Source organism: Neolamprologus brichardi, chromosome 2 (assembly GCF_056152115.1).
Source record: "Neolamprologus brichardi isolate AB-2024 chromosome 2, ASM5615211v1, whole genome shotgun sequence".
In the NCBI taxonomy this organism is placed as follows: Eukaryota; Metazoa; Chordata; class Actinopteri; order Cichliformes; family Cichlidae; genus Neolamprologus; species Neolamprologus brichardi.
In genome coordinates this window covers 26,529,712-26,550,584 of record NC_142105.1, presented here as the reverse complement: position 1 = coordinate 26,550,584, position 20,873 = coordinate 26,529,712, and the positions used below count along the sequence as shown (strand labels likewise).

Sequence of the window (20,873 nt, the reverse complement as noted above, 5' to 3'; positions counted from 1 at the left end):
TATGATTCTTCCCTACATGATCTGCCTTTATGTGTAATGTGTATATATAGACACGTGTGTGTGTGTGTGTGTGTGTGTGTGTGTGTGTGTGTGTGTGTGTGTGTGATTTACATTGCTGTGCTTGAGAGCCACCATCTACCAGAACCAAATTCCTTGTATGTGTCTGCACATATACTTAGCCAATAAACACGATTCTGATTCTGATTTAGAGCTTAAAAGTTTCAGTGTTGGTATTGGTATCAGAACTACTGGTTCTGTATTTACTTTACTTATCAGATTGATACCGATATTTACAGTATTAAACACCACTAAGATGGTGAACTAATTTTGGGGTGGGGTGTGCTATAGTAAACCAATGATATCTCCCCTATATAAGCTGCCTTTATTAGTTAAAAGTATCGGTATTGGTATCGTCAATCCTGTCTCTGTATTTACTTGGTAACAGATCGTAACAAAATGTACAGTATGGCACATTGCTACTGGATAACTGCCTTTAAAAATATAGCATATGTAACATATGTAATCATATAACATTTCTTCTAAATTCCACATTTTTAACACTAGTAAGTGAAATACAGGAATCTCCGACTTTATTAGCTTTGAAAAAAAAGCACCTGAAACACCTAAACCCAAACAGACGGTAGCAATGCGCTTCGAGAAAGAACTGCAAAATAAAGGAAAAGTTTCTCTCCTGACTACTGCTTGACAACCTTATTAATCCTCGTGGCAGCCTATTTCGTGAAAACGACTGCAGCATCAGCAAGTGTACGCGAATCTGCGGAGATAAAAGATATGTTCTAAACCTTTCATTGGTTTTATCTGCGCCAAAACAGAACAGAACACACAGAGAGAAGAGTATTTCTGTTACTCACATCAGCATAGGTACAGAACCCGACAGTAACTTTTCACTGAACCAAACAATTCACACAGACACCAGAGGCCTACAAAGACAGGCACAACAGAGTAGTCGATTAATAATTTACAGATACACTGTCACATACCCGCGAAAATAAAGCCCTGGTTATGCGCCCTATTTATGAAGTGTACTTTCATTTAAAAAGAGGGCCCTGCCTCTGTCCGTCTGTGCGCATCCTCCATAGGAAGCCGTTGAACGCTCAGACACACATAGCACTGCTCAGTTGTGGCTTATGTAATTTAATTGTATTAACTACGGGGACACGAGTTCGAATTCCACAACAAATGCGCGCGACTGACAAGAAATTGTCTGTAATGTATACCCAAACAGCGCTTTAACGTGCCTCCCAAATCCTGCCTGCGCTCTACTGTGAACACAGAAAAAAATCCCCTGATGAAAATCAATGACACGGTTAGTGGGAGAGAGAGAGAGAGAGAGAGAGAGAGGAGGCGGTGTCTCCTGACAGAGGAGGAGGAGGAGAAAGCGCCCGGTCCTCTAGTCCTCGCTGCTCGCTTTTGCCGTCAATCCCACAAGCAGTCGGGTTCTACCGGAGTGTGCCCGGGGCTGTGGACTTATTTTACCCCGGGAATCAGAAGTGGACACCAACGAACTATTCCAGGTGGGCAGTTCACTGCGTCACGTCGCTGGTGTGAATTTGAAAAGAAATCTAAATTTGAAGTGATATTGGGAGAAAGCAGCTGAAAGCCAAGACAAAGGTCCGTGGGGGCAGCAATTGTGTTGACGCCGATAATTGCTTTTTTTTTTTTTTCTTTTCTGTTTTTTTAATTAGCGGATGGGAAGCTCGCGAGCTAATGTTACACTGTGCCCCATCTGCCGCGGTAACAACTCTTCAGTGTTTATAATCCGATTAGATGGAGACTCAGCAGTTTGATGAAATGATCACTCTGCACCCCGTGCAGTCTTTCAGTGGTCCGTTTGTTGCTTCATTGTGACATTCTGACCCACGATGCGTCACAGCGTGAGAGTTGTGTGTTCTCTAAAGTGCTCCATCTCACTTCATCTACACTTTGCAGCATCCTCCGCTCCCCATGTGTTTTCTCACTCTTTTCTTACCCCCTTCGCTCCTCTCTCCTCTCTCTCTCTCTTCTGTGTTTCCTTTCAGAAGATGTTCTTCTTTCTGCTACCTGTCGTGGCTCTCTTGCTGAGCAGAGAAACGGTGGTCTCCGCTAACAATAATGAGAAATGGCTGGGAACCGTGGCTCAGTATAAGGACAGATCCTGGAACAGATTCAGAGATGTGAGTTGCTCTGAGATACACAACATCTAGCCAAAAGCGGCGTTTTAATTAGCTTCAATGCGAATTTTTTCATGTGTTTGTGTTTATCTGTTTGGATTTGTGTGTGTGTGTGTGTGTGAGAGAGAGAGAGCACACTGCACCCTTGATACACCCTGTGAGTACTTGAGCACTTGCCAGCAGGCATAATCCACCTTGTAGAAACTCAGCAGGTTCAAACCCCGGCTGAAAGCCAATCAGACTTATCGACAGACATTGCACTTCTGTACATGATGGGGAAGAATTCTTGCCAGCTTTTGCTTTGATTGATTGAACGATGTTGCTACTGAACTGCCTTTTTTTTCTTCTGGTAATGCTGTCACAAAGTCATAGGGTGTCATTCTGTTATATAGGGCTTTCATTAACAATAATTAATCTCAGTTTCCATTGGGATCAGAAGACATGGGCGTGTGCTATGTGATTTTAACATACAGAACACCTTTGCAGTTAATGTTTATTTATTTATTTATTATCCATAAGCCTTTTCTGTTTGCCCTAAAACAATATTAATGTTTAATGCAAACTTTATGTAGCAGCTATTATATGCAGAGGTATGTGTCTTCTTAAGCTGTGCACATAAACGGTGAATCAAAGGGGCATGTTTCCTGAAGGGTAAGGTGAAAATCCTGGATAGTATTCTCATTTCATGGAAGACAAAGCCATAAAAATGTGCAGTCTTTGGTTCGAATCACATCTTCAACACAGACCTGAAAATAAATGTTTGCAGTGTTTTCTGACAGCATGAATTTACCAGCTTTAAAGCTGCTAAAACAGATATTAAAGTGTATCCAATGCACCTTAACTATAACCTGCCGTCTTCCTACTGTATTGGGACTCTGTCTTGATCTTCTATCAACTCTGCATGATCAAACAGTTCTAAAGCATCCTATTATTGGAAAATGCTCGGCCTCCATCTCTATGTGTGTAACACAGCTGTCTGCTGGGGGAGCCCTAAATGGGTTAAGATACCTCTCAAGCAATCTTTAATAATTTAAGTGAGAATAAATCTGAATACCCAGACGTCTTGATGCATGACACGTGTTCTTCAAATAATCAGGAAAAGCCTGTGCTCTTCTTTAAGTATTTTGAGATGCAAACTTTTCCACCAATGTTTTAGGTTTGGCCTCATGTGAACTAACACACATCACCAGACCAATAGTAACAGCAGTGTTGCCATACTCTTAACATCATGATGCGCTTTTCTGCAATCCCCAGAGATTTCAGCAGACAGAGGGGTAGTAACTTTGGCCTTATTAGAGCTGGCCTTCCCCACATAGTACTGTTACCGTGATGTGAGAGGTGGCCATTGCAGTATACATTCAGTTTGAGCTCTACTACCTGCAGTGTGTGTGTGTCTGTGTGTGTGTCCACTTTATTCCACTCTCTGGTCTCCTGTGCAAATGAAAGTCATTAACAGGAAACTTTCAGTGTAGAGCTGAGGACAGGAGACGAGAAGGAGGAAAAGGAGGGGAAATGAGGAGCAAATATATAGGGGGGAAAGGCTGCGGCATTTACTGTACGTTTAATATTTCAAGCAGTGCTACTAACCAAATGAGGGAGCTGCTGTAGTGTTTACATGTGTCTTTGTGTCCCTGTGTGTGAGTGTACTGTCACACCTATCATGTTGGGAAACATGCTGGTTGCGATTTGTCCAACTGTGTCTTCTTTCCTTCACAATTTATTCCTAGTGATTTCTCTCCTCCTGTGTCTGGCACCAAACTCTTTAATATCACAGACAGTAGAAGACTCTTCTGTATGAATCAGTTTCAAACTATAAAACAACTGTCTAAATTTGATGACTGCGGAAATTGTGATCTTCAGGGACAGTACTAGGGTTGGGCAATAAATCCGATTTTATTTTCAGCTATATGTTTGAACTTCAATAGGTCCTAGCAACTATGAAAACAAAATAACATAGATAAAATGACATTGTGCCACAATCCATTTTGCTATGATGCTCTAGTTTTGTCTTGTGTTATAAATGAGCACATCCCTCTTTTTACAGCAGTGGCTTTTACAGCTCCTTTACAGCATAACGTTCCCAGTCAGGCTCAAATGTTCTATCTAGCTTTCATTTTTCTAGTTATTTTATACTGTTACCAGCCACTTTATTAGGTACACGTGTTTAGCTAATATTTCAAATATCTAATCACCCAATCATATGGCAGCAACTCAGTTCATTTAGGGATGTAAGCATTGTTAAGATAACTTTTTGAAGCTCAAACCAAGCATCAAAATGGGGAAGAAACGTGATTTAAGTAGCTTTGAATGTGACATGGTTGTTGAAGCCAGATGGGTTGGTCTGAGTATTTCAAAAACTGCTAATCTGCTGGGATTTTCCCATGCAAACATTCTTAAGGTTCACAGAGAAAGGTCCAAAAAAGAGAAAATATTGACTGAGAGGTAGTTCTCTGAGCAAAAATGCCTTGTTGATGTTAGAGGCCAGAAGAGCACGGCCAGATGCTTTTAGGCTCATGGGAAGGCGAGAGTAACTCAAATAACCACTCATTACAACCAAGGCATAAGCAGAAGACTATGCAGAGTAGTCTGTAGCATTACTGAGCTACAGCAGCAGTCAGCTAAGAACTGGAAACCCAGGCTGCAATTCTTACGGCCGTACCACCTGGAGTATGCCTGATCTCATCTGATCTCGGAAGATTAATAGGGTCAGTCCTAGTTAGTGCTTGAATGAGAGACTGCCTGGGAATACCAGGTGTTCTAAGCTTGTGGTGGCTCAGGAGGCAGAGCAGTTCAAATACTAATCAGAAGATTGGTAGTTCAACTGAGTATTGCTGCTGACCATGGTCACCCCTTCATGACCACAGTGCACCACCATCTTCTGATGGCTGCTCAAAGCTCAAACCATCTCAAACTTTACCCAAAATGGCCCCGACAGTCACTAGAACTTTGGGATGTGGTGGAGTGGGAGATTCACATCATGGGTGGACATCTGACAAATCTGCAGCAACTGTGTAATGCCAGAAAGTCAATATGGACCAGAATCTCCGATGAATGCTTCCAGCATCTTGTTGAATCAATTCAAAGACATTTTTGTAAAGTTTGAAAAATTCGCATTTTTCCAAATCAATGAAGAATCACGTTGCACAATCTTAGTTTCATCAGAGTAATTGTGATTGTGATTAATTTCACCATAACTACTTGGTCCTAGACAACAATCAAGCGATCTAAGGAGACTTAAAACTGTGAAAAAATGTTTGGCATAATCATCAGTCTTAAATGATAGTCTTAAATTAAACTATGTGTCATGTATGTAATTATTTTATTTAAGTCTTTAGTAAGAAAAGGGACCCCAGCCATAGCACTGCAATCCCACAGTGTGACTGTTGCTATGAATGTTTACAACCCAGGTAATTAAAACACAGATTGACATGATTCCAGTTCACTTTTTCCCTTCTCTTCTTCCCAACCATGACTCCATGGTTTCTCCATTTTCCCCTCATGATTTTTTTAATTTGGGGTGGGGTGGACGCAGTATGTCAAAAACATGTTGAATGTTAAGCTGATGATCTAGCACTGTCTTAATCATCTGACATTCCTCAGAGCTGATATAGTGTGGAAGGAAGATAATGTGCAGATTGTAACATGAAAAAAAAAACTGCCTGTCCTTGTAGTGAGTAATATAACAAATATTTTACATTATTGAAAAACACAATTATTAAAAACAAAAGATGATTATTCTCTACAGGATGACACTCGGAAAATTATCATATCGCAGTGAAAGCAGATGGTAAGCGAAGTATAGAAAGAATAATTACTTTATTGTGAACAGTAGAACCCAACAGTACTGGATTTGGGGGAGTTGATGCTCATACTGAAAATATATTGCTATAACGACCAATATTCTTCTACTTGTTCGTCTGACATACACTCTGGTACATTTGCTGCAGTCATTAATGACAGTATTGGAGTCGCTCTGCAGGGAAAACTATGACGATGGTGATGGTGACACCGTTTATAATTTAACCCAAGCACCTTTTTCTGAGTTCTGTAAAACATCTCTACCAGACAGCATAGCTGCCAATACCAATATATCTCTAATAGGCTGATATCAGCTAACAGATGTATTAGCTGCACTCTGAAAATATATCTCAAGGTTTAATAGCCTTGCTGGAAAAAGTTTAGTGTTTAACAATGAGTATCAGCTATAAATTATCCCGATCCTTATATTTTCCAATTTAATTTTATCACCACTTATTAATCTTGTAAACAATTTCTTTTTATAGCAGTACGTCAGTCTCTCTATCAGTTCTTTGCTCTTTCATCAATTCTTATTGAGTGATGAAGTCAACATTTTTCTTCCAAGCTTCTCCATTTCTGTCATTTTCTCCCTCTGTCTGCAGAGCAGCGAATGACCCTGTGCTTCCTCAACCATAGCCCTTCCTATCTCCCCCTTTCTCTTCCCCTGGCCTTACCCATGACTCCTCCTCTCTTCTGTTCTCCTCTGCCTGCCATGTTTCACTCTGCATCCCTGTTGATGAGCCACTTGCTCCTTCTGCATAATGCATGAGTGTCCATTTCTTGGCAGAGCTGGTGCAATAGTTAAATAGTCAATGTCCAGGTGGCTTATCTTGAAAAAATAAGGAACACGGGATTTGATTTATTCAATTGCTTAGTCACATTACTAATAACTGAGGTCTAACGTGTAGGGAGATAAGTGCGCTGCAGATTAATCTAGTCCTTCTTTTGTCAAATGACATGCGGTAGAAAAATAATTGTGTTTCTTACCAGCACAGTTTGACATTTTAATAGCATTTTTCTCAATCAATAGTAGCTCCAGTGTCTTTGTTCCTTAGTTGTATTCATGATGCAAACGTTAATTGATGCTGTTTATGCAGACAACAGAAAATGTTTGTGGAATAAATGGCATGCAATGTTCAGAAGGAAGTCTGTAGAAAGACTTGCTGCCAGAGCTGGTTCAAATACTCACAATATTATGATTAGCTGTCTTGTGAAAAATTGCTTTAATTTGTTGAAGATGTGGTTCAGCTTGCTAGAGGATACCTAAATGTTCTCGACCAATTAAATTGTTTATTAATCCTTAAATTTGCTAAACCTCCTTTGTTGCACTTTTGCCAAATGACTTGTTGTCGTTGTTGTTGTTGTTTATGCCAACAGTAGCCTTTTTGAGTTGTCCTGAGGTTGCAATCACCATTTTAATTTTCATAAGCTCTTATGCAAATAAACTATAGCTGCAGAGAATATAAACACATTTGTATGCAGCACAGGGTTCAACTGTGTTTCTGTTTCAGACAGGGTCAACTTTGTTGTAAGCCTGCAGCTGCCTTCTGTTGTTGGCTACATCAAAGTATTCTGGTCAGGACAAAAGTGAATATGAGAGGTCCAGCTGGAGCAGTGGTAGAATTAGTAGCAGCGAAAACTGCAAACCTTACTAACCAATCCCAACCTAGTGACAGAGATGATGCCACAGAGCATCAAAGAGCAACCCCGCTGATTTCCTGGAGCGGAGGCACCAATATTCACACTTCCATCACACTGGTGGCACATATTCATCCACTCGATCTCTCCTCAGACGCTTATCTCAAGTGTTGTCAATAGACACATTTTTAGCAGATAATTATGGTCCTTCATTTTTTTCTAAATCATTTGGCTAATTACAGCAGCGTTCACCTTGTTGACCACAATCTTAGATGCCCTCTGCAGGGAACAGAGGTAATAATGTAGGATAATCTATTTATAACATTTCATAAAATAGTGCAATTGGAGATATACAATGCAACTGAAAAGATCCTTTTGTAATCAAATTTTATAGAATATTGAAAGCTATCAACAAACAGTGTGTACATTGTTGGGCTGGCTGGTTTGGGTCAGTTCTGCTATTCTGGATTAAGACAGTCTATCACAGGTGGATTTTATTGGTTATTGGTTAGTTTGTGTTGAAATAAATGTACTCTAAGCATTACAGCTGAAGAGCCTTTTTATATTGTGAGCATGAGTTTAGTTGATCTGAAATGAAACATCAGTGCATGAGCTTAGAGATCCCCAGATGGCAGAACGAGAGATTGTCGAAAGAACTGGAAAAGATAAGGCATTCTGCAGCAAAAACTCAACAGCTGCTTAGTTTACTCATATGACATCTTCTGCTGATGGGTGACTTGCAAGACCTTATGGCTTATTAGCAGAATGTATTAAGTTGAGTGCAACAAAAAAAATGGTTAGATGGCTGTGTTGACGTCACAGTTTACGTGAGCAAAGACTATCATGGCAAGCATACCTGTGGCATTAGTCATCTCTGGCAGCACACCACAGACTTTTCTGCACTGCCACTAGGAAACAAAGACACCAACTGCAATTGTGTCCTCCAAGCAGACTAGAAAATAACATCTGAAAGAACACATGTTCAGAGTGCCTATAGTTTCCTGCGTTCATGGCCACAAGTCACTATAGACACTTATAGTGGAAAGTAAAAAAGCCCCTTAGCTTTCTATACAACCCCTGCTAGCATGCTATAGCTAATGTACAACAACTTTTTGACTGACAAAAAGTTCTGGTTATAGATTTAAAAATGCCATCTTGTACAGGAAGTATGTTGACATAGACTTCTTAACTTTTAGACTTGTGGGACAAACCTACCTGAATGCATACTGGTCTGGAAATTTGGTTCATGGATGAATATACTTGGAGTTACATCTCAGCCGTGTCATCTACTCTCACCATTTCTTCTGGCTTTTTTTCCTGACAGAATAAAAGCTGTCATTTCTATTCTGGAATCTTTTATACCAAAGAGGTAAAAAAGAAAAAAAGAAAAAGTTTTCAATTTTCTGAGTCTGTTGTTTGTTTCTTTTCTAAAGGAGGCTTTTTTAGTAGCTGTCCACTTCCGCTATTTTCATTCCTTTCAGAGTGAGATCCTGTCTACCACCCTGCTAGTGTGCTGTCAGGTTTACAGAAATCCAATAAGTCGAATTTATGAGGGACATTGGATGTCTGCTGTGTATTACCTCATGTATTTGTGTAAATGCATTCCGTCTTCAGACTGTCTATTCATTAGTCGGTGTATGGAGAGACATGATGAACACCTGTGTATGTGCTTGTGTAGGTACCCTGTAATTTAAACATGAGAGCCACCTGTCTCAGCTCATTCTCACAATGAGAATTAAATGCCATCCGTATTCTGTTTTCCAAGATGCCAGCATTTTCAGGACTGTCAGTCAAAGATGCCGCCTGTGGCGTAGTTTTGTCTGCAACAGAAGCACCTGAAGAGTTACTATCATTTATTAAATTCACAAATGGTTTGTTTGGTAGCTTGTTTTACATGTTTTGTCCTTTGGCATTTATGGAGGAAAGGATTTTGCTGAGCATGCATTTTTTTTAGTTCCACACACTGCTTCACAGTCAACACATTTATACCTGGAATGGTATTGGTCGGTGTGTCTGGGTTTGTGCAGGCCTGTATATGCATGTGTTCTGATTGGTCGGTTGCACAGCCGAGGGGGAGGGCTGGGGAGGTTTAGAGAGGTAGCTTAGAAAAGACGAACCCCTGGAGTCACCTTCACCTTCCCCCTCTCTCTCTCTCTGACACACACACACACACACACACACACAACACACATATACATACATAAACCCTGAGTGTATTCTCCCCAGCAGACATACAGTATTTCTGTCAATTAAGCAAAGACTTGCCTGAACACCTGTCATTCTTTCTTATCTCCCCCTCTGCTCTGCCCTCCATTTCTCTTTCTTCTACTCAGCTGCTTCTATACCTTCTCTTCATGCATTTCATTATCCTCTCTCTCTCTCCTGGCTCATCCCATTTTCTTTTTTACATTCCACTAATTCCCGATGAAACAGTGCCCTTCAAAATAAACCCCCGCTGTCTCTCATGCTTTCTGCTCCTTTCAACCCATGATTTTTTTTTTACATGCTCTACTTCTGTGTGAATATTTTTCACTTTGAGCAATTGATGTCAAATGAGAACATTCTGGTTCTAATCTCTGTTCTGAAGGACTGTGGTTGTGTGCATTTCTCTGTGTCGTCTAGTACCTCTTCAAACTAAAATTTCCATGTGTCTGTCTTGCTGATGTTTCTGCCTGTGTGTACTGACACACAAACACATGATCCCATCCACCCCGAGGCTTTTGGTGAGATCAATTATTGAATTCACAGGGCAGGGTAACCTGGATTGGAGCCTTGATCTAATCAATAAGAGTGAAAAATACAGGAACACACAAACACACAAACACACACACCATGCATACATAGCCAGCTGAGGACAGTTTGGTCACAGGAAAGACAAAGGTCACTGTCCCTTATGACCAGGACGCACTGATTGTGAAGTGTGGGTGTGTGCACACATGTGTGTACACTCAATACTGGAGTGTACAACAGAGAGATAGACAAAGCAGGGGAGCTAAAGGACTGGCCGTAATTTTGGCTACAGACCAGAGAGGGGAAATAGAAAAGAGAGAGAGAGATGCTAGGAGAAGAGAGGAAGAGGAGGAGCTTTAATGTGAAGCCTATGAGCACCGGCAGAACAGATGGACAAACATGGAAGGATAGGAGAAATGTGGAATCGATCATCTCTGTGTGTGTGTGTTTCAGTCAGCTTTGTTACGGCAGCCCCTCCAAGCTCCATTCTTTCTCTGTGGGGATTGTCTTTCTGTTGGTCTATTTGGTGCAAATATGAAGGTCTCCTACTAAGCTGTTGATTCTTTTGAAGAGATGCTGTCTGGTTAGTCTGCTTCTCTCTAAAGATTTACCTAGACAGACTACCGCCAGACCATGGAAAAACCCAACAAAAAACTGTAATGCCACCAGATCTACATTTAGATCTATTCCTTTAAGCAATATTTTAGAAGACTTGCATTTAGAACACTTGTCCTTGGTACCATTGTAATAGATGAGGTAATAATGAGTTATTACATTGCCACAACCATTAAATGTGTCCAGTTATATACGCAAAGAGATTATAGAACTTTTCCACTAGCACTCACAGGCTAGAGACTGAAATGTGAATTTACCATTCTCTGAATGTTAGGTAAAAGCATTAGCAGTAATTATATCGCTGCATAAACAAACTAATTGAATGCCATCAAACCCTCCCTTAATGCAACAACGTGATGGAATTTGGGTGGATTCCCTCTTCAGTCCTTTCCTTTATTAAATTAAATCTGTTTTTTTTTTTCTGAACATTATTTTGAGTGTTACATCTGAAAAATAAAATTCGGGATCATTATCATTATGGGTCACAATAGTAATTTTAGCAACCACACAAGCATTATTGCCTATTAAAAGAGACTCTTGTATCAGCAGTGGAGCTTTCTCTGCTTTCATTTGCCGCTTCTTCACATATAGTTTTGATTGGCTATTTGATTCACAGTCTTACCAATTCAATAATGCTTTGGGCTATGGGTATTGAGCAGGATTCCATCTAATTAATAATTCAACTAATCATTTGAGCACTACAACAGATTCAATCTACATGTCTAGTGTTAACATGTGATTACAATGCATGCGGGACGTATGCATACACCTTTGAGCTGTTCTCCCTTCATTTTTTTTTTTTCACCATATTTCATTTTCATTGATTTATGCCATTGTTGTTGTTGTTTGTTTGTTTGTTGTTATATATTAATGGTCGAGTAAAGTATAAATGTCACAGTTGTTCTGCTTGTTTCTTGTTGAATCTGTTGCCACTGCCATTGATGAAGCGGTCATCCTCACTGTGCACCTGTTTTTAGAGTGTGATCAGATGTCTTTTCCTCTGGGGGTTTTTTTCTCTCTCTGCATCTCTCCATACGCCAGCGTTTGATTTCTCTTCCTGTTAATCTGCTTTATAAGTTGACTCAATGAGTACAGATGAGCTATAGCAACCTTATGTGCTTGCTTGTCACTCTGCCAACCCCAATACAACAATTGCATTGTAGTATTGTTGTGTGAGGCCTTGGGTTCATCTTTTAAATCATTGTTTTTCATCCTTGAAATCTTAATTAAAAAATATGATGCACACAACAACAGCAGCAAATATTACTGCCACAATTAGGCCGACCTGAGTCTTGTTTTGAAAGAAAACTCTTACAGACTTGAAGTATACATAGGTTTACAATACAATTTTTGGATTTATTGATATTGAACAATGAACAGATTGTCTCTCTGTGATTGGACTGGCAACTAGTCACAGCAGATGGCTCCCCTAAGCCTGGTTCTGCCGGAGGTTTCTTCCTGTTAAAAAGGAGTTTTTCCTTATCACTGTCACCAAAAGCTTGCTCAAAGGGGGTCATCTGATTTTTGGGCTTTTCTCTGTATTACTGTAGGGTCCTTACCATACAATTTAAAGCACATTGAGGTGACTGTTGTTGTGATTTGGTGCTATATAAATAAAATTGAATTGAATTTTGGTTATTTAATTGGTTATTTAATAGCCTTTGAATAACACACCTTTTCACCTATTAATTTGGTGTCTCTTACTTTGAGTCTAATGCAATAGTATTGTAAGAATGTACAGCTGTGCGAGGGGTGGTGCTAGACTGTATTGTTCTATTAAATACTTCGCATCTCAACATGTTGACAGTGACTGAGCTGAGCAGGTATAATGTTCATCCTCAGGGGTAGTTCAAATCTGCCCACCATAGTTTATACCCTCACTCAATAGCTATTGAGCTTTTTCATTCTTAAACTAAAAGTTGACAGTGTAGAACATTCAGGTAACACATAGTTTGAATGATTCATTCCTCTGGAATATTGAAAACTTAAGAACTTTTTCTGGCAGTCAAGTTGTCAAGATTTGTCTGCCTGGCTCTTGACAGACAGAAAAACTTTGAGCAGTTCTGTGGAAGGCGTCAAAAGAAAACATGATATTATAATAATTATGCAGCATGAAATCTATGTGACTGAAAAAAGCTGCTGGACATCTGAAGAAGTAAAGGTTAATTAGAAGAAATGTGAGCATGAGGCAGAGAAAGATAATTCTCACTGTTCAACTGTTTCTCAGTCATAATAATCACTTTTTGTATTGTGCAATTTGTTGCTGCCACACCACGGACCAACATTTTCCTCTCTCCACCGTCATGTAGTGAGGTATATCTTGTGATTTATAAACCAGCTTCTTGCCATGACTGATTATAGGTGTCTTCCTTTGCTTGTTCCCCGTAATCACAGGAGTTGTTACTGAGTTGATGAACGCATCGCTTTTCTCATCGTGATAACTGATGCAGATTATCATACAAACAGCACTCAAATTACACATCAGCCTCTGGAATGAATTGTTTGGCTACATATTGTGTTTTGGTAGCAGTATAATCACTTATTGTAATTCATTAGATTTTATATGCAAGTTGGCTTACCACATTTGAAAAACAAAAATAAGCCTTTCCAAACCTGAGAATCAAAACGTGGAATAAATTGTGAGAAGTCTGTTTCCGTTTTTTTTTCCTCACACCTTCGCAGTTTAGTTTTAGATCAGTGTCAGCATCTCTTCCCCACCTCTCTCACTCTTTCTCTTCTTCTCTCACTCTGATGTTTACAGTCTCTAAAACCATGTCAGATTGAATTGGTCATTATCTCGTTTTTCCCCTGAGGAAAGGGATACAGTTACTGTTTGTGTGTTAGAGCGCGTGTGTGAGTTTGAAAGATGTCTTGTCTCCTTCAATAATTCATCAGGTTTCTGCTATTGCGGCTCATGTGATGCTCGAGGGGGAGGGAGTAAAGGGGAGATACCAAGAGAGGCAGAGAGAGGAAGACGGGATCTGACACACCGAGATCTGACAGATTTTATTTTGTGTAGCTGTAATTGATTTTCCATATCCCTTACTGTATCACTTTCTACAGCATGTTTCAAAAACTCATCATTTCCACTCAAGGTTAAGAAAACAGTATGAATTTGGTTTTCCTCCAGAAAGCAAATGTTTATTAAATTAACAGACAATATACGAAACAGAGACTTGAGATAGACTGGTGACCTATCCAGATTGTCCATTTGACAGCTTAGATAGACTTATGTCATTTCATGCTGCTTTTCTATTGGTTGGCTTGTATTTGTATCAGAATTGTGGTCTCAGGGCGTGTTTGGTCACAAGAAAACAGATAAGTTTTTACTTTTGATTTATGACTGCTCATTTGGAGCCATGATTTAAGATATCATGTTTCTTACACAATGGTAATCCTTTGTCTAGGTTAGCCAAAAATTGCTCGATGTGTGGTTTAAAACCAAGACTGCTTATAAACTTATCAAGTAGAAAAAGTTGAGAAATAAAGAATTCCCCCAAAATGGGCCGTAACAGAAATCATAATAAATTTGCAGTAAAACTATTATGTTATCCCAATTTTCAGATTTGGTTTACTGTAAATAGGTTGCATTTTGTGCACGTTTTTACATGTATTTTTTCTCAAACGTGTTTCCTTGTTGAACATGTGGTTTTACTACTATCCTTGTTATCTAGCCTAAGCTTAGGCTAGACGTGCTTAATTATGTGACAATGTTGGATTCTATTTTATATTCATATACTGATGAAGTTTAAAAAAATAAAATAAGTCCCTGCAACACTCAGTTATGATATGCAAACTCTGGGTAAATCAAAGCAATAGCGACAATTCTCTGAATTTTGAGAGGGTTATTATAGCAGATTGTCTGAGAATGTTTTGATATTACAGTTTGTTTTATTCTTACAATGTTATGCATGCAGTGATGCAGCTGAGTTTGACCCTTTTGACTCGCAGTGGTCATCTTTGATAAAACTGACACTGGTATGCAAGGACCAGCATACAGAGTAGAGTGTTTTAATCCAATACAAGAAAATTGGGCACATTTTCAGCATGTCCCTATCTCTAAAGGTAGTCTATTAAACATCTACAAACTATTGCATAGTTTGTGGTCACAATTTGGAACCAGAAACTATGAACCTTTATGAGTTTATTAACCTTTAACCTCAGTAAGTTAAACTTTCTGTTTTGTTTTCTGTATTTGTACTTTAATTACACTCTTCCATGAATATGTTTCCTTAACTGTCACTCAAATAGCACAATACCATCAACAGCACACTTTCCCTCAAGATTAGTGATGGCTGTGGTTCAGGACGTAGAGTTGGAAAGCTAGTGGTTTAAACCCTTGCTTTTGTGAAACTTCCTTGGGCAAGAAATTGAAATGCCAGGTCTCCTTGATCATCTGGATGTTAAGCTATAAGCATTTAGGTATAGAAAAAGGCACCCTGTATGTATTTGTTAATGAGGCTTATGGTGAGAAAGAGCTTTGAGCACTTAAATTGAGTACAAAAGCACATACTAGTTCAGGCTTTTTCTTGAATCAGGCTTGTATTTTTTTGTATTTAGTGAAACCCAGAAGGCTCTGAAAATAAGATCAAGGTTTAGAAAGACTGCAATTTTGCTTTCTGGAGTCACCAAAGTTATTACAACAGACAAAAAAACATCCCATTTTGAAGCTGTGGGCATGCTGTTTTATCCAACAGCTGTAAAGATATTTCACACAAAACCACAAGAGTGGACCTCCTGGTGGCATATGGAGAAAAGTCAGCGGGATTTGCCCTCTGGGGACCGCAGGAGTCCAAAACAATTTCCCACAGCTTGTTGAGATATTGCCTGTCTTGACCAAAGCATAGGGCAAACCAATCTAGAGACGGACATGGCCATTGCCATTTCATACTATAAAGGCATATAGTAGAAAAACTGCTCCTGTACAGGATTCATTCAACTGGAATTCAGGTATTACATTTCAGCAACACAGTCTGCACCATACTCCTGCTGCGAAGTCCTAATAGAGAAGAATCCAGTTTATTGTAAGCCCTGCGTGTTGGTGGGAATCTGTGGTGGTGAGTATTTTCTGCTCTGTGTTGAGGGTCAGAAATGGCTGTTGAAATGGATAAAAACCATATTGAGCACAATAATCAAGATCTGTAACAACTCTTAAAGTTATTCCAGACATTGGAGATACTTCTAGTATGTCACTGCCAACTTTAGACCCATTTTCTGAGGCATTACACAACCACTCTCCAATCAGATGTCACAGTGTTGTCAGAGTAACAGCTGGGCGGATGTCCTGTTTCAGGCTGACTTTCAAACCCAGAGAGACATGAGTAACCAGATTTAAGCCAGATGGTGTTTTTATGCTGTATGTTATTTCAACTTTTAATGTTGAAGATGTAGACATGTGTTTGAAGGAGAAACCGCTCATTTAAAAGTCATTTGGTAAAGTTCAGTTTTTATTATTTTAAACAGTGGAGTCCTTTTCCTTTTTTAATCTAAACCGTTATTACATTGTACTTAGACACTATCAGTAAAGCTACTTATGCATCAAACAGTTAATACTAAGTCTATATTTTCACCCTCTTTTGGCTTTTGATGTGTTTATTACAAAATCTGCAAATCAAATTTATGCACGTTTTGTGATGTGGAATCTGATAAGGTTTGTTTTATTCATCGTTATAATCCATATAAATTACATTACACACTAGAGGATAGCATGTGCTCATACAGGGATTTGTATCACTGATTACATATTAAGCACCATTCGAAACAAAGTGTAAAATTGCTTTACAAGAACAAATGGAACACTACAGTTAATCTGACCAAAATAGATACTGCATTAGTGCAGTTTTTATTTTGATCAGCTCAGATTGTATACATTTATGCGCTCATTTCTGTATAACGCCATTGGATGAGTAGCATTTTGCCCATCTTTAACCATGCTTTTGGATGTTTTTTTCCCGGGGTCTGGATGTTCCCACTTAATAAACAGTAGTGTGATGGACTTACCTTTATCATTTTCTTCACTTTGTCAGCCCTAATTCTGTATGATAGACTGACTCTGTCGTGTTGCATGTGCTAACAACGGCAGTCCCAATGATCGAGCAGTTAGCTGGGGAAAGACATAGGAAGAATAGTGAAGCAAAATGGTCATATGCATTGGCTGAATAAAGGGAGATTGATTATGCGTATATCACACTTTTGATGAGAGAGAGACAGAGTGAGATGGATGTGGGAGTAAAAATGAATACGTTTATGCATATGCGTGTTGGAGGCTGACACAAGAATTGTTTGACAGCTTTAATTAAACTCAGCTGAGTCAGGCGGCTGAGCTGCGACTTCAGTCACATTTTAATGAGCCACACGCAGCAGCAGCCCACACGGAATAAGGTGCATTTCTTTAAACCTCCCTCTTTTCTTCTGCCCGTCTTGTGTGTGTTTGTTTACAAAGGGAGTCCCCATTACATGAAACATTAATTTGTAAGATGAAAACAGAGTTTAGGTTTTGGCAGGTAGTAGTTACGACTTAGGTAAGTCTTAAGAACATGATTGTAAGTCAATAAAGTTCTCTAAAGTCATGAAAAAATGAGAACAGAACTAAGCATGTATGTGAGCGCACTCCTGTGAAAGCACAAGCCTTTGGCTTATTCCCAGTGACTTCCTCATGGATTTTCAGTTGGATAGTACGGTGTGCTCAGATGATGCTGATCAATACGAGGAGCTTCCTTTTTTTCAAACTGACAGAAAAAAAAAGTTCCCTTCCAGCCAGTTTTGGCAGGCGTGGCTTCGCTTTGGACGGGACTTTTTTAATTGCTGCAATTAAGAGATTTGCTTTGCCAAAACCTTTTATTTGCACAGCATTAGAGCCTCACTGACATATTGGTGGTCCAATATTATCAGCTTATGTTGGCTTATCACAGATATGTTGTAACCAGCATGTATGTTAGACGATTAGAGATGGATTGATTCTTATATAGCACTTTTCTACTTTCCCAGTGCCCTCAAACTACTTTATACAACACTATTTCTATGCAGAAGTGCTTTCTATTTAACATTCAGAGAGAAACTTGGGGTTAGTATCTTTCCTAAGGACATTTGGCATGCAGACTGGAGCAACCAGGGATCGAACCGCCAAACTTCTAGCAGATGACCTGCTTTACCACCTGAGCTACAGCCACCCCTTATTGCTGGCATTGCTAAAAAAAAAAAAAAAAGCATCAGAGTTTGTCCCTTTTCACGCTGAGATCTGATATCACTAAATGATGCGGCGTTATATTTAAAATGCTGCTCATACTAGATACTACCAGAGCGTTCTAGGAAAATGGCACTGTATCAGTTGGTATACTAGGCATTGTTTAAGTTGTTAGCTTGATGTTGTTGTGCATAGCAGCTTCTTGCATGGGATCTTGTTCGCCTATTAATGTTTTCTTTTAATTGATATGTTAGAGCCAAGGCAACGTTGCATAGAGCTAATAAAGCCTGTTGCAGCTGCCTATAGAAAGGCATGTTAATCAAGTGTCACTTAGTGTTACTGGTTAATGCAGGTAGTTGGAAAGAAATTGTTGGACTGTACATAAGTAATTAAGTGCACATACAGACAAACAACCACACACAGAGATATTTGAAACCTAATAGAAGATCCAATCAGGCTGACATGTGGTTTAAGTGCTCTGTTTAATGATCTTAAGTAGATTGTTTTTGAAGTATTCAACAACAGTGTAAAATACTTTGATTTGCACTAGTATTAATCTACTCTTGTGTATACATGCAGATACATACAGTCAGATGAAAAAGTTTATGACCCTTGCTTTTATGTGTTCTCGCTTTTATTACAGCAACTTTTCATGGTGAGAGCTTTGACATTTAAATGGAAATGGCCAGTATCAACCCACTCTGACTTTCTCTAACTGGCTGCTCAGAAAGAGAGAGTGGGTGAGAATTTCTGTGGCTCACTTTCAGTGAAAGCACTATTTATCATAATGCTTTTACCTGTATTTGTGTGTACTTGTATGTGTGTGGTATGTGTGTGCCATGTGTGTGCCATGTGTAGCCAAAGGGCAAGAAGGACACTGCCTGCTTTAGTTGAAATTCTGTCAATCCAACCTCTGTTGTTTCACTTTCTGGATTTCAGAAACTGTACTGCTGTTAACTGTTGGATCTCTAGGGAAAACACTTTTAAGAGTTTTAATACTGATCAAAGCTGATACCCTGATTTAATTCAGCCAATTAACTGATTCTATTGCTGATTCACACTAGACTAGGTATAATTTCCTCGAAGCACAGGCAGACGCAAGTGGTTTCCTGTCACTGGTTTATTTGAAGACTTCTCTCCAAAGCCACCGTGAAAACTATACAGCATTAACAAAATAAAACTCAGCGTAAGACACAGCAGTAAAAACACTGTACAACAAACACGATAAATCAATAAATACCTCGTTAGCTGCATGCTACAAAAAGGGAATTAGCTGCCGTTCTTCTGAGGTTTCCTTTAACCGTTTAATCGTGTGTAGTTAAAGTCCACTTAACATGTCTTTCAATAAAACCATCCTTTCTGCGTGCTTACAGGTGTTTTTCTCTTTCTACCCCAAGAGGAAACTAGCGCAACTTGTAAGAGAGCTTGACTTTCAAAATAAAAGCACCAAACGTTGACTACAAAAAAAACAAACAAAGTAATGTACAGCTTAAACAATTTACAATCATGACATGGATCTTGACAAGATAAAGAAATAATCCAAATTATGTACAATGTCATCATGCCAACAGCTACACTAGGTGATAACTGATTGTCATAATAATAATATTAACGAGTCCAAGAATGTGTCATCTGTTCCAGCCTAAACTGTAACTGTTTGTTTGTAATTGGAAAATAATTACACTGTAATACATGTATGCAGTATTACTATAAATGACACAGGATTGTTAGGAAAATATTATTTCTACTGTAAATCCTTTTACATGAATAAATAACCAGTCAGATATTGGCTGATTCATTGTTGACTCAAATTCAAATGTAGATTCTGCCACAGTTAACCTCGATCAATATGTATTAAGCATTAGTTAATACTGTTTTATCATTAATGCACTGTTAACGTGTTTATGTGTAAAACTCTTTTTGAACATTATCTGCATTAGTATTTTATTTTATGATTTTTATGTAAAATGTGAATAAATACAGTGAGGCCCATTATGTGTATGGCTACAGTAAATTATATTTGTAGGCTGGTGGGGACGGCTGGGATGTAGGAATAAAGACCCTAGTTTGTTTCCTGTTTCACTCACTGTATTTTTTGTTTTTTGTTTTTTGTGTACATATTTACTTTTTTCAAACTTTTTGTTTAGGTTTAGGCAAAGACATGTATAATATAGTAAATAAATGGATAAAAAATATGTTACATCACTATAATACTATCCTTATTGTCTCTAACCAGCAGTGATACAGTGCATATAATTACATTGACATTTCATCAAAACTGCACCAGGAGGCAGAAGAAAAAAGATCCGGTTTTAAAGGGCAGAGCTTGTTTATACAAATAAAAACCAATCTGAAAAAAAGAGCTATGGTATATAACACTATCTGACACATCCCTGCATTGCTCTGTATTTAAACCTGTAAAATAACATGTAGAGGTGGGACTTCCCTGCCACTGTGCTGAACTTTACTTCAGACAATACTCACTGAGCTGTGCAGATCATAATGTACTTGGAGCTAAAAATGTGCTGATACTTTAACTGAAATTACCGCAGTGCAAAAAAAAAAGAAAGAAAGAAAAGAAAAGCAAGATTTCAGAACAACTGAGCCTACACATCTTGGTAGAGCAGCGCAAGTGAGAATACAGCAGATGTTACATGGTGAGATTACTAGCGATTGCCTTATGGGAGAGCATTATGGTGTTAGGAAATGATTTCATATTTAAGGTCCAATGTTTTCGA

General features: G+C 38.9%; 1 protein-coding gene across 2 annotated transcripts in view; it reads left to right on the top strand.

Moving 5' to 3' along the window:
- Positions 1-1,395: 1,395 nt before the first annotated feature.
- Positions 1,396-20,873, top strand: part of spock1 (SPARC (osteonectin), cwcv and kazal like domains proteoglycan 1) — a 100,390-nt gene continuing 80,912 nt past the window's right edge. Inside the window, exons 1-2 of one of the 2 annotated variants that reach the window (XM_087849711.1) lie at positions 1,396-1,535; positions 2,043-2,174. In XM_087849711.1, coding sequence (XP_087705837.1) covers positions 2,043-2,174 — 132 coding nt within the window. In that variant the 5' untranslated portion in view covers positions 1,396-1,535. Of the gene's footprint in view, positions 1,536-2,039; positions 2,175-20,873 lie in introns of both variants that reach the window. The other variant, XM_087849715.1, reaches the window with a different exon arrangement.